The sequence below is a fragment of the Saccopteryx bilineata genome, chromosome 2, assembly GCF_036850765.1.
Source record: "Saccopteryx bilineata isolate mSacBil1 chromosome 2, mSacBil1_pri_phased_curated, whole genome shotgun sequence".
Lineage (NCBI taxonomy): Eukaryota > Metazoa > Chordata > Mammalia > Chiroptera > Emballonuridae > Saccopteryx > Saccopteryx bilineata.
The window spans coordinates 222,347,243-222,360,082 of record NC_089491.1 but is presented as its reverse complement, the minus strand read 5'-3'; the positions used below and the strand labels follow the sequence as shown (position 1 = coordinate 222,360,082).

General features: G+C 50.5%; 1 protein-coding gene across 3 annotated transcripts in view; it reads right to left on the bottom strand.

The window, feature by feature from the left end:
- Positions 1-12,840, bottom strand: part of PRDM15 (PR/SET domain 15) — a 73,864-nt gene that overhangs the window by 39,099 nt on the left and 21,925 nt on the right. For 2 of the 3 annotated variants that reach the window (XM_066259327.1, XM_066259328.1), the window contains exons 6-12: positions 8,104-8,205; positions 6,566-6,790; positions 3,648-3,777; positions 3,193-3,374; positions 2,936-3,030; positions 2,422-2,509; positions 1,648-1,707 (exon numbers count right to left, since the gene is read on the bottom strand). In XM_066259327.1, coding sequence (XP_066115424.1) covers positions 1,648-1,707; positions 2,422-2,509; positions 2,936-3,030; positions 3,193-3,374; positions 3,648-3,777; positions 6,566-6,790; positions 8,104-8,205 — 882 coding nt within the window. The remainder of the gene's footprint in view (positions 1-1,647; positions 1,708-2,421; positions 2,510-2,935; positions 3,031-3,192; positions 3,375-3,647; positions 3,778-6,565; positions 6,791-8,103; positions 8,206-12,840) is intronic. The other variant, XM_066259329.1, reaches the window with a different exon arrangement.

Sequence of the window (12,840 nt, the reverse complement as noted above, 5' to 3'; positions counted from 1 at the left end):
TGTTCAGGCCTGTTACAGGCCTTTGTGATCCATCAGATCACAAAGACCCTTACCTACGCTGGGCCTGCTAAACTGCCCAGGTGAGCTTCCTCTCCTGGGCAGGCACCCCACTAGCCCTGGGGCCTGACAGAGTGGAAAGTGCAGTGTGCCCCCGGGCTTTAGCTTTCTCTCTCATGAGTCCCTCCCAGTGTATGGTGAGAATCACTTGTAATCATTCCCAGCTCAGATATGGACACTGCCAGTGAGAGAGGAGCTGGAACAGAGGTGTCCAGGACCAGTCCCTCACATAAGGTGACTTTTCCTGCCATGGCATCCACAGTCACTGGTTCAGGAATGTAGACAGGCATCTGGTACAAACAACAACTTTCTCCCACCAATAATCCTGGTGCCCTCAAGGTCTACATTTATATTTTAATAAAATGCAGCAACCTAGAACAAATTCCTTTTACTTGGGTTCTGGTGAAAAGTGTGGGGCAGGGTCACCCGGAGGTAAGACAGGCGATTTCTGGGGAAGCCAGCCTGCACAGGAGCCTGCCAAACCATGTTCTGCTTGAGAGCCTGGGCATGAACCTTTGCTATTCACTAGCATAATTTGATGGTCAAGGGCAGTACAGGGACCACTTAGAAGAGTTACATCAATACCTTGTCACACCCAACACAGCTTCTGCTGAGCAAAAGCTTGAGAAAACCCCTCAGACTACACATTTCACAGTTTCTTCTTCATAATACACAGTCTTGGTTTAATGGTGTAGGAAGACACACATTCCTTAATGCTAGTACCTAAAAAGAATAACTATGCAAATAAGCTTTGTTTCCAGGTTTATCCCTTGTTTTCCACCCAAAACTTCTAAGGTTTGAAATGAGAGCATCTTAGTAAAAGAGAAAGTGCATAATGAAGAAAAAGGTCTGGTTGGTCAGAACTTTTAACTGCCCTGCAGAAACTGCAGCTTTGATTTCTTCTGTTACTTTGTTTCATCTGCGCCCAGAGAGACAGCTGAAGAGGACAACTCCTCCTGCTGGACCCTGAGTGGCTCACCAAACACCAGACAGGACAGGGCGCCACTCTAGCTCCAGGGACCCTGACAGCCTTGCCCATATTCCCGCACTCACGCAGATCCGCGAGTGGCCACACGGGGCGCTCTCTGACTCCGAACAACAAACCTTAGCAAAGGCTCTGTCTCAAACTGCTAGTGCGGCAAAGGAGGCTGTTGGGTGAGTTTGCCCCAGATCTGGGGCAACACCTGGGGTGCGGGCCCAGGATGCAGGTGTTCAGCATCCTGGAAGTGTGTGAAAGCTTCTGAGGCCACTTAATGCCATGGACATGGATGCTGTAGAGCAGCTAGAGCTCGAGGGAAACAAGACTTGCCTGCCACTCAGAGAAGTTCTGCCTAGGAGCAAGGTGCCATGGACAAAAGACAAGCCATGGTCTCAGACAGGAGCCCTCAAAGCAAAACAAACAAGTGAACCAAACTAAGGGACACAGCAGACGCTGCCAGGGCAGGCACTGGCTGCGGCAGGAGGGGCTGTGAAGATTTATTTAATGCTGGTGAAGGTTCCCCAAAGGCCCACGTGACTAAGAACCAGCACAGAGATACAAGTGACGCACACAGAGGGTCAACAGGAAAGAGTTTGATATCAAAGGCTAACCTGGTAGGTCTCTAAGCCGACTGTCACTGGTCCCCCCCTTTCCCGGGTGTGCTAGGGTTCCTAGAGAGAGGGAGAACGCAAGTCACCCACAGCGCGCAGGGAGAGTACAGTCGGGCAGGACGGGCTTTCTTCGCTGGTTGGGCTCCTAAGCCACTGCCTCCTTGCTGTACATGGTGAGTTCCACATTATACATGCTTGCTAGCAGCCAGTCTTGCAGAGATAGTGCCCAGCATGCTCACCCAGACCCAGGGAGACCTCCTTGGCACAGGCTTATGGCAGCATGAGTAAAACGAGGTTCCATGTCACCTTGGAGTCTGGAGGATAGATGAAACTCAGAAAAACAGGGTCTGTGTGAGGCAGCGGGGGGCCTACCCTGGATGCGGGCAGTTCCATGCATAAGGGAAGGCTAAGGGCTATGGAAGACCCTTTCTACAAGTGAGGGACAGTCTCTCCTGCAGGCACTACCCACCCACCTCTTCATTTCTCACGTGGTCCTAGCATAAATCCAACACCGCTGCTCACTATACTTAGCGAGGATGACACTGGGGTGTCAGATGTGGGGCATGTATAACAGGAAGTGAGAAAATACATTTCTTTGGACACGGGGAGTTTCCATCTGTGTCTTCTGACTAACTAAGGGTTGCTCGGAAGCAAAGCGAGTGGTGGGAAATGTTAAAAGTGCAGTTAGTTGTTATCTCCATCCTTATTCCCTTCTAATGTTCCACGGTTTCTGTCCTGTCACCTGAGAATCCACGCTGGACCGTGTCTGCTCACCTGTCCTGCAGTTGTGAAATTCTAGCGCACTCTCGATGCGGAAGGTCTTCTCACAGGTGGCACACCGGTATCTGTACTCGCTGTCCACCTGGGCAGAGGGCAGTGAGTCAGTGAGGGGAGGAGCCAGGAGGAAGTTCAAGCAGAATGAGCTCCCTTATGAAACATTCTAGCAACTTCCATGTCTGTGTGGTTTACAACATTTCTCTACTACTCTCCTACTCAATTTAGGAGCATGAAGAAGTTTTCACTCCTCTCACCCAACTGCCCTAGAAAAAGCACCCCATACACAGGTCCCTGCACAGCCCACATGGTTGCCTGTTACCCTCCTCAGCCCACTCCAGGCCGCTCTGTCCACACCTGGCCAGGCCAACTGTATATGTCCAGAACCGCCAGGATTGGCCGTGCTCCCGTTCTCTCCTCTCTCCTGACTCTAACTTCTCTCCTCCATCCTGATGGTTCGGTCGATGGCCTGCTTCTCCCCACAACCAGGAGGAGGACCCATGGCTGCACCCACCTCGTTCCGGCTATGCTTATAAGAGACGTGCTGCTTTAGACTCTCCTTGCGGCTGAACAGCTTCGCACACTCCTCACACTTGAACAGCTTGTCACCTAAGGAATCAACAATGAAAAGCTGATCCGTGACTGCTGGCATGCCCTGAGACATTGTGCCCCTGACCTGCTGGCGTACGGGGTCTGCGGGGCCCTCTGTCCCTCACATGGGATAGGCAGCCCCTCAGCAACGCCGCCGAGAGATGAGGACCCGAGACTCACCATGCGAGCGCACATGCCTGCTCAGGTTGCTGCTGTTCTGAAAGACCTTGCTGCAGGTGCCGCACTGGTAGACCCGTCGGTGTTCCCCTAGCTGCCGGACCAGCTTCCGCCGGATGCCATGTCGGCTGGAAAGAATCAGGCTCCTCTTGAGAGTGATGCTGCTGCTCTGGTGGTGTGGGAACCTGCCCAGGTAGACAAGCCAATGGTGAGACAGGTGGGAGACTGCATTGTTGGGGAAAAGAGTTCAAGGTTACAGTCATTTTGGAAAGAGTCCTTCTAAATCATCCCAGCTCGGTGTGAGAAAGAAGGGGACAAGCTCAGCCACTGCCCAGAGTTGGGGCATCCAGAAGGAGGGGCGCCTTGAACATACAAAGGCACAGGAAGCTTTCCCTGTACTGGTCACACATCTTACACTGCACTGGCACATCTGTCCCAAGTGCTGTGGCAGGACTCACTTTGGCACTGAAGTGGCATCACTGGTGGTGCTGGCCAGTTTCCCCAAAACCAGCTCCATGATGTGCTCGTCTGGAGTCGAAGTCACAGGCTCGTCTGGTGGCACCTCAGTGATGATCTCTGCCACTTGCTCTATGCAGAAGGAATGGGACAGGCCATGTCATCACCAGGGCAGGGGACAGAACACAACCTAAACACAATACATGCCCAAGGGGACGGTTGCCAGGCTAAGGATGTACACACAGATTGCAAGATTTACATGGGTAAAAAGCAAAGATAATTAGCAATATTTTAGAACCCACATATTTTTATCTGTATATATAGAAAAACAAATTGACATTCTTAACTCAAAACTGAGTTGTAAATTTTTAAAACCACAGCAGTCATAACAGTATTTCAGTCCCTCTTCATACAAACCAAAAAAAAGAGGACATTTTGCTATATTGTGGGATCTTAAAACTTATAGTCATGGCAGAAATTTAGAAATATTAATTTTATAATTAGATGATGTTATAATTAGGCACCTTGAACATGTTCAAAAGCAGATAAATGTCTGGCACAAGAGTCAAATACGAAATAACCATAGTAACAGTGACCCAGGCCCGAACCTCTGGACAAATGAAATATGGGAGGATCACACAAGAAAATTCGCACTGGTTCCCCATTTTGCCTCTACTTCCTAGTGCAACTACCCAGGAAATAGTCACTGAACAGGCTCTGCACCTTCGCTTGTCCCTCCTGTTTAGAGAAGGGGGCAGCCCAGGGAAGTTTACACCCTCCTGCCCCACGGGTCCCTGGAGCATGTAGGCTGCAAGCTGGCTGCACACCAGGCAGCAAAGGGCAAAACTGAGACTATTATGTGAAGGCTTGTTCCCCTAATACTCTTGTTAAGTTCTCAGAAAGAGTAAGAATTTTTTTCTTACTCTCACATAAAGAATGCTAGGATATGAAAGTAACAAAAAGAAGTCAGTATTGAAGGTAGTGAGGAGACCTGTGTCACACACCAGAGAAAGTGGGTCAAAGGTCCCTCCAAACTCAGTTGGGGATGTTGTCATGGAGAATGTGCTTCCGCTGTGGCCAGGAAACAAGCTACATGCCCACCCATAGGTGACAGAGGAGTGGATGATGGGCCCTTCACACAGTGAACAACAGTGCTCGGCGTGAAGCAGGAGCGGCTGAAACCCAGCGTGAATGAGTCACCCCACATCTGCGGGCAAGGCACCTTGACCCAGAAGGAGCACCGGCCACGTGAACTCCCAGGTTGGGATCCATGCAAGACATGGGCAAGTGGCTAAGAGAGGGAAATGTCTTGAGCAGGCGCTGGTTACACAGGTGAACCCACCTGTTCAAGTTCACAACACGCACACTTTGAAGTGCAAACTGTATCACATGTAAATGGGACTCCAAAAGAGCTAATTTGCAGATAGAAGGGCTTAGATTTCACCTGTGTGGGCTCTCAGAGCTGACTTTTCATACCCCAGAGGTGACAGGAGACAGGTGGTATGGCCTCATGTCCCTCCCAGTCTTCCAGGACCAGCCCTTACCTGTGGGCTCCTCTCCCAGAACCAGCCCTGACCTGTGGACTACTTCCTCAGGACCAGCCCTCACCTGTGAACTCCTCCCCCAGGACCAGCCTTCCCCTGTGGACTCCTCCCTCAGGACCAGCCCTCACCTGTGGACTCCTCCCCCAGGACCAGCCCTCACCTGTGGACTCCTCCCCCAGGACCAGTCCTCACCTGTGGACTCCTCCCCCAGGACCAGCCCTCACCTGTGGACTCCTTCCTCAGGACCAGCCCTCACCTGTGGACTCCTCCCCCAGGACCAGTCCTCACCTGTGGACTCCTCCCCCAGGACCAGCCCTCACCTGTGGACTCCTTCCTCAAGACCAGTCCTCACCTGCTGGTTCCTCCCCCAGGACCAGCCCTCACCTGTGGACTCCTTCCTCAGGACCAGCCCCCACCTGTGGACTCCTCCCCCAGGACCAGCCCTCACCTGTGGACTCCTTCCTCAGGAACAGTCCTCACCTGCTGGTTCCTCCCCCAGGACCAGCCCTCACCTGTGGACTCCTTCCTCAGGACCAGTCCTCACCTACTGGCTCCTCCCCCAGGACCAGCCCTCACCTGTGGACTCCTTCCTCAGGACCAGTCCTCACCTACTGGCTCCTCCCCCAGGACCATCCCTCACCTGTGGACTCCTCCCCCAGGACCAGCCCTCACCTGTGGACTCCTCCCCCAGGACCAGCCCTCACCTGTGGACTCCTTCCTCAGGACCAGTCCTCACCTGCTGGTTCCTCCCCCAGGACCAGTCCTCACCTGTGGACTCCTTCCTCAGGACCAGCCCTCACCTGTGGACTCCTTCCTCAGGACCAGTCCTCACCTGCTGGTTCCTCCCCCAGGACCAGTCCTCACCTGTGGACTCCTCCCCCAGGACCAGCCCTCACCTGCAGACTCCTCCCCCAGGACCAGCCCTCACCTGTGGACTCCTTCCTCAGGACCAGTCCTCACCTACTGGCTCCTCCCCCAGGACCAGCCCTCACCTGTGGACTCCTTCCTCAGGACCAGTCCTCACCTACTGGCTCCTCCCCCAGGACCAGCCCTCACCTGTGGACTCCTCCCCCAGGACCAGCCCTCACCTGCGGACTCCTCCCCCAGGACCAGCCCTCACCTGTGGACTCCTTCCTCAGGACCAGTCCTCACCTGCTGGTTCCTCCCCCAGGACCAGTCCTCACCTGTGGACTCCTTCCTCAGGACCAGCCCTCCCCTGCTGGCTCCTCTGCCAGGACCAGCCCTCACCTGTGGACTCCTTCTTCAAGACCAATCCTCACCTGCTGGCCCCTCCCCCAGGACCAGCCCTCACCTGCAGGCTCCTCCCCCAGGACCAGCCCTCACTTGTAGGCTCCTCCCCCAGGACCAGTCCTCACCTGTGGGCTCCTTGCCTTCAATGATGACCAGTGGCTGCTCTGGTTTCGAGGCTTTAGGTTTTCTCCCCCTTCGAGGCTTTTTCTTCTGCTCTTTGGTGGCACTAATGCTCTTGGGAACTATGGGAGGCTCCCCCCGAGACACATCTGGTTCCTTCTCGGGAGCCCCTTCCTGCTGGCTGGCTGGGGGGAGGCTTTTGGTTTGTTCCAAGTGACCCAGCAGATGTTCTGCAGGAGAGGGAGGCGCATGCACAGGGCTTGAGGCAGCCGCCAGTGTCCACCTCCACCCCCACTGCCTGTTTCTTTGTGTTAAGTTTTATTTGCTAACAGTGTGCTCTTTGCTGACGTAAGTAAACTTTATTTCCACTGCTTTTGAAAATGAAGTTTTCCCACTGCACCAAACACCACTAGTATTCTGAAAAGTCAATTAGGTGATAAACAGGGCTGGTCGAGCATACACAGTTCTGCACACACTGAAGAAAGCATGTGTACTCATGTCTGTGCAGAGAGAACTATGGAAGGCTACATGAAAATACAAATGTGGCTCTCTTCAGACGGTAACACTCCAGGCAATGTTGACTTTCTTCTTTAAGCTTATTTGTATTTTCTAATTTTCTACCACTACCTAACACAATTATTTAAAAATGTAACCTTTAAGAGGAGTATGAGAAATATCCAATTCGTGATAAACAAAACTATCTTTAAAAACACTGCATAAAAGCAAAAAAATCTTTTGCTTTATTTTAAATTGAAGAAAGCATCAGAGACCTCCCAAGACAAGAAACCCGGATGGAAACCAGGATCCAGGCAGGCAGGGCTGGGTACAAAGGTCTAGAGCAGCCAAGTGCTCAAAGGAAGGTGAGTTCGGCTCAGACCAGCTGGATTGCAGGACACCCGCAGGAAGGAGGGAGGACTCATAGGACGATAAGGACTAACACACTCAAATGACAGAAGGTGCCTGTGTGCACACTGGCCCAAGGACTGATCTTTCTATTGTAAATCTCCACTTCAAGTCAGGCGCTGCGTATGAAGTGGCTGTTATGCCTTTATTTGTCCCATACTTAGGGACACTGTGCTGGGTGAGGGTCCTTAAGGAACTAGTGAGGGAAAGAAAATAACAAAGCAAACACAACGTTAACGGGACACATGTCATAGCAGGAGTAAAGCAGTTCAGCCACATGGCACGACAAGCTAACAATGAGCCCACTTGATAAAATATAGACCCCCCCCCCAGTTGTAATATACTACAGAACCTAAGAGAAAGAGACTAAGACCTCGTGATACCAGACACACAGAGGGGACTTCAAACCTAAGTGTAAATACACAAGCTGAGAGAGGAGCTGGGTAGGGGGCCCGTTTAAACACGCACACAAGTCTGGGAGACATCCCTGAGCTGAGCTGGGAGTATCCCGAAGGTGGTGCATTTTGTTGTCCAAAAGGGATGATGTGCAAGTGACAGCCCAAATCCCAGTGAGCTCAACAAAAGACTTTCAAAAACCTCACTCAACAGCCTGAGCCAGGCGCCCCCTAACCCCCCTTACCATTCAGGAGCTGCAACTCCAGGAAGGTGGCAGAACACACTTTACACACCCACTGGCTCGGCTCCGACTCCACCGGGGAGCTGTTTTCTGGGATGCCTGCAGCTATAAAGAGAGAAAGGGTGTTAAGTCTGCGCAGCTCATCTGTCCACATAGGCCAGCCCAGCAGGGACTGCGCCATCCTCACAGGTGACAATTGGATAATAGCAATCACTCATGAGCACTTGCAGGGTCCAGGCACTATTCCGTTCTTGGAGTTTTACACACAGGGACTCATTCAGTCCTCGAGAAGATCCCCATTTCACAGATGAGGAAACTGAGCACCAAAAGGTGGAGGCACAGCAGCTTGATGCAGGGTCTGTCTCCAGTCACGAAAACATATCTTCCTCCAAGAAGCCAGTCTGGTGGGACCAGGAGCATCCTTCACACAACCTCAAAGAAAAAAGGCATCCTAAAGACGAAATCAAATACCTCAGTCTCTCATCGGCTCACACAAGAAAGAGTGAAACCCAAAATAGCCAGTCAGTGGGCACTGAGCCCGGTGTGACCACCTCAGCCCAGCGCCGTCCACCACTTTGTGTGATGACAGAAATACCCTGTAACTGTGCTGGCCAGGATGGCAGCCACACGTGCTGGTGCCCTGGAGGAAATAAATTTTTCACTCATTTAATTTGAATTTGGGTTTAAACAGCCACCCAGGCAGTGGCTGCTGTCCAGGATAGAGCCTCTTGTCTTTCTTTATCACAGCATCACAGGGGTCTACGGAGGGAGAAGATGACCAGGGTTCACGGAACATGGAGGGAGACCTTGGATGAGAAGAGGGGACCTGCAGCCTCCTTCTAAAAAATTACTGATGCTCTTGTGGGACCTAAATGTTGGGGAAGTAATCTCCGGGCCTAGCCTGGTTTCTCTAAGCCCTGTCTGGCAGCCTTTCACCTCCACATCCACCGCTGTCACTGTGCAGCCCCTGTTGACACTCATGGGTCACTTACACAGAAAACTCTGGGTCCTTAAATAAATCATCCAGAACTGCAACTGCACATGCATTCCACGCATTCGGGGAAAAGGCACACATCCTTCTGTATCAAAAACTAGCAATAAGGTTACAAAGAATGGGAGAAAAATTGCTATAATTATTTGCATGCATTTTCTTCTGAGTCTTTGTAAGATAAAAAAGGAAAGTTGTAAATGCCATATGAAATTTTTGTTAAACTAAGAACAAACAGCAAGTGGAGGGTCGGGAGCAACGGAGTGGGAAGCAGAGTCCTATGATGGCTGTCTGCTCCCAACCGACCCCTGTTCCTTGTACTGCTCTCTGAAAATCCCTGCTTGAAGAAAGCGGAGCCAAATTCCCATTTCTCACTCACCTGCTCAGACACATGTGGTTCTAAAAGGAAACCCACACCTGCCCAGGAGAGTTTCAGAAAAGGATGAGAAGTGGGCTAGCTGGAAGCAGACCCTTGCGAATCGGTGTCCTTCCTCTCCGAATGAGCCGCTATCTCCTAGAACAAGGTCGCTACCCATGAATGTGAATCCAGGCTAACCTGAAACAAGAAACCCCTCTCTTCATCAGCCTCTGATGCTAGGTTCAAGGACCAACTGGAAAACTAGTCATGACTACTTTCCCCTCATCAAGGGGAATACTCTATTTTCAAAAGATAAAAATTTTTAAGAAAGAAAACAGCCCTGGCCAGATAGCTTAGATGATTAGAGTATTGTCCTGACACACAAAGGTTACAGGTTCGATCCCCAGTCAGGGCATATACAGGAACAGATCAACGTTTCTGTCTTTCTCTCTCTCTAAAATCAATAAATAAATTAAATAAAAAACCAGATAAGAAAGAAAACAGCCATAATCAGAAGGCAATGCCTGATTGCCAATCACTTACATAGACAACACGAGAGAAGGAAGTGTTGACACAAAACGTAACACCACAGCCAGGAACTGATGCCACGCAGACAGTAGTAACAGGGAAAGTGCTTACAATAGGGTGGTAACTAAGAAGTGTGCAGGTAAATAAAAGCAAGCAATATAATGGCATGTACAGTAAGACCTCAACTGTGTAAATATGCCTGTCTTTTTAAATTACAGGAAAGAATCGTCAGAATTTTGGGATAGAAAGCTTGTGGTCTTCAAAGTCATCAAGGGTAAAGCCACGCCAGAGAACTTTCCAGATGAGGAGCATGTTCCCTATAATGGTTGTGGTGGAGCTTACACAACTGGATCTACCTGTCAAAGCTTTCAGAACTGCAGCCTTAAAATCAGTAACTTTTATTATATATAAGCTACATGTCAAGGGCACTGATTTTAAAAAACACTAGAACAAGTTAGTCTAAAATGCTGAGTCATTGAGGTAAAATGATGTTCTGTGTGATTTAAATAGTTACCCAAATGTATGAAGTGCATTTATACTTGATCTTTTTCAGACCCACTATGCCTCCTGGGCTGCTCCTTCATCTGCCAACAGGCCGAGGGATGTGCAAAGAGAGAAAATCAACCTTCATGCAAGTTCAAGAAAAAATGCAATTAGAAAAACCAATCTACTATCAGAAAAAAGAAAAACAGTAAAAATTAATTTTTAAACCACTGGGTCACAGCTCCTCAGGTTGAAACCAACTTTTCTCTGTATTTAGAGGTTGGCTCTCCCAGCTGCAAACTAGTGGATTTCTACAACAAAGATGCATGTTTGAAGCAAATCTGAAAAAAAGGCAGAATTAAATTAATGCATCCTGGCAGTTCTAATGCTCACCAAGAAAGATTCTAAATGATTTATGGGAAGACTGCTCCCTGTCCAACAACCCCACGCACGACTCTTCTAGAACACACTGGTGCTAAGGCCCCATTCACTGTACTCTGCCCCTCCCCCGTGGGGCTCAAGGCCTAGTGATGGCCCCCTTCTTCCACTGTACATCGATGGTCTCACAGATCATCCAGACCAGAGTGGGATGGGGAGAGACCTCACCACTGAGAAGGACAGACAGCTGATGCCATTGCCCTGTCAGATCTGGATGACCAGAATCATGCCGACAGCCAACTCTCCGTGTTTCTAGACCTCTCTTCACAGGTCATGTTACCTACCCTGGTTTCTAAGAAGCGGGCAGTGGTGGGCTCCCAATGCATGGCTTCAGCTGGGTGAAGTGTTCAACACGTGCTGAGCCTACGCTGGGCCCAGGTCCTCAGGGTAGACAGGGCTAGAGCAGGCTCCAGAAGCTTTACTGTGCCAGAGAGGGACTTGGGGCAGCTGCTATGTCACTATTTTACCAACCAGCCCTGGCACCCAGAGGTGGATGCTCCCTTGGGCCCCAGGACTAAGCCCTACGTGGGAGTGACCGGCACTGCCAGGGCTCAGTGGTCACTCACCAGTTGACCACTTAGGAAGAGAAGAGAAAGAATCCAACTAACCAAACAGTAGTCAATAGCTTTCCCTACATTTCCAAGAAATAGCTGCTAGTCATTTGTTCCAAAACAAAACACCATAAAAGGCACTTCTAAAACTGTAGAGTAACTAAGCGGCTTGCTTATTTTCCCAATTGGAAAACTTGTTTGAGGTGAGTATACCTTTCAGCTTATGCTGGGTGTCCTGACATAATTATTAACAGTGTCCTGTTCTCAGTAGCCTGGAAGAGAAATCAAAGTCACCCTCATACTCCTGAATGAGTGGTTAGGGCGACACAGTGCCAGGCCACTTCCATTAAATCTATTCTCTCAGAAACCAGCTCCAGATAAAGAGCTCTCTAGCAGGTAAAAAGCAAACAGAACTGTAACTCCAGTACGTGGCACCAGCCTTTGCTTTGACTTTGACCTTGACCTTCAGAGTTGTGAGGGGTGTGCCAACATCCAGGACACAAATGACAAGGTGAGCCTCTAAAAACCTAAATGCTGACATGTATTCTGGGCTGTTCCCAGGCACACACGGTGTCAGCTGCCTGGGCCAGGAGCAATAAAGACAGGACAGAACCAGGACAGTGATCTTGGACAGCTTCCGGGTCATCATGCCGGGAAGTGCCACCTGACCTAGTATGGCGACGCAGTGGGTGCCTCCCTAAGGGGCCACGTGCCTGGTTGTAGCAAACCCTAGAGGGTGGGGCTAGGAGCAGCATGGTGAAAAGTCATCAGTCTCTCTAAATTCTTTCTGTACATTTCACTATCAAAATAAGAACACTCCATAAAGCCCAGTCTTCCCATAAATAGCTCTGTAAAGGGGGAAAATTCCCACTGCCAAGCTTTCTTTATCTTCCTGCTGCCCCCAAACCTGGATTGCAGGCTATCTGACTCCCCGCTGAGGTTCCCCGTGGACATCCCCAGGGGCTCCCCACTCCACCAGCCCCTCCCTACCCAGCCTGCCATGGGCTGAAGAGTGGCCCTGCACATTCAAGTCCACCTGGAAGCTTTGGACAGGGTCTCTGTAGTTGACATGAAAGTAAAATCAGCCTGACCAGTGGGGGCGCAGTGGTCAGAATGTCAACCTAGGATGCTGAGGTCCCAGGTTCAAAATCCTGAGGTTACTGGCTTGAGCGCAGGTTCATCCAGCTTGAGCGCAGGCTCATTGGCTTGAGTGTCACTGGCTTAAGTCCAAAGGTAGCTGGCTTGAAGCTCAAGGTCGCTGGCTTGAGCTCAAGATTGCTGCCTTGAGCAAAAGGTCACTGGTTTGGCTGGAGCCCCCTAGTCAAGGCACACATGAGAAGCAATCAGTGAACAACTAAGGTGCCACAACTACCAGTTGATGTTTCTTATCTCTC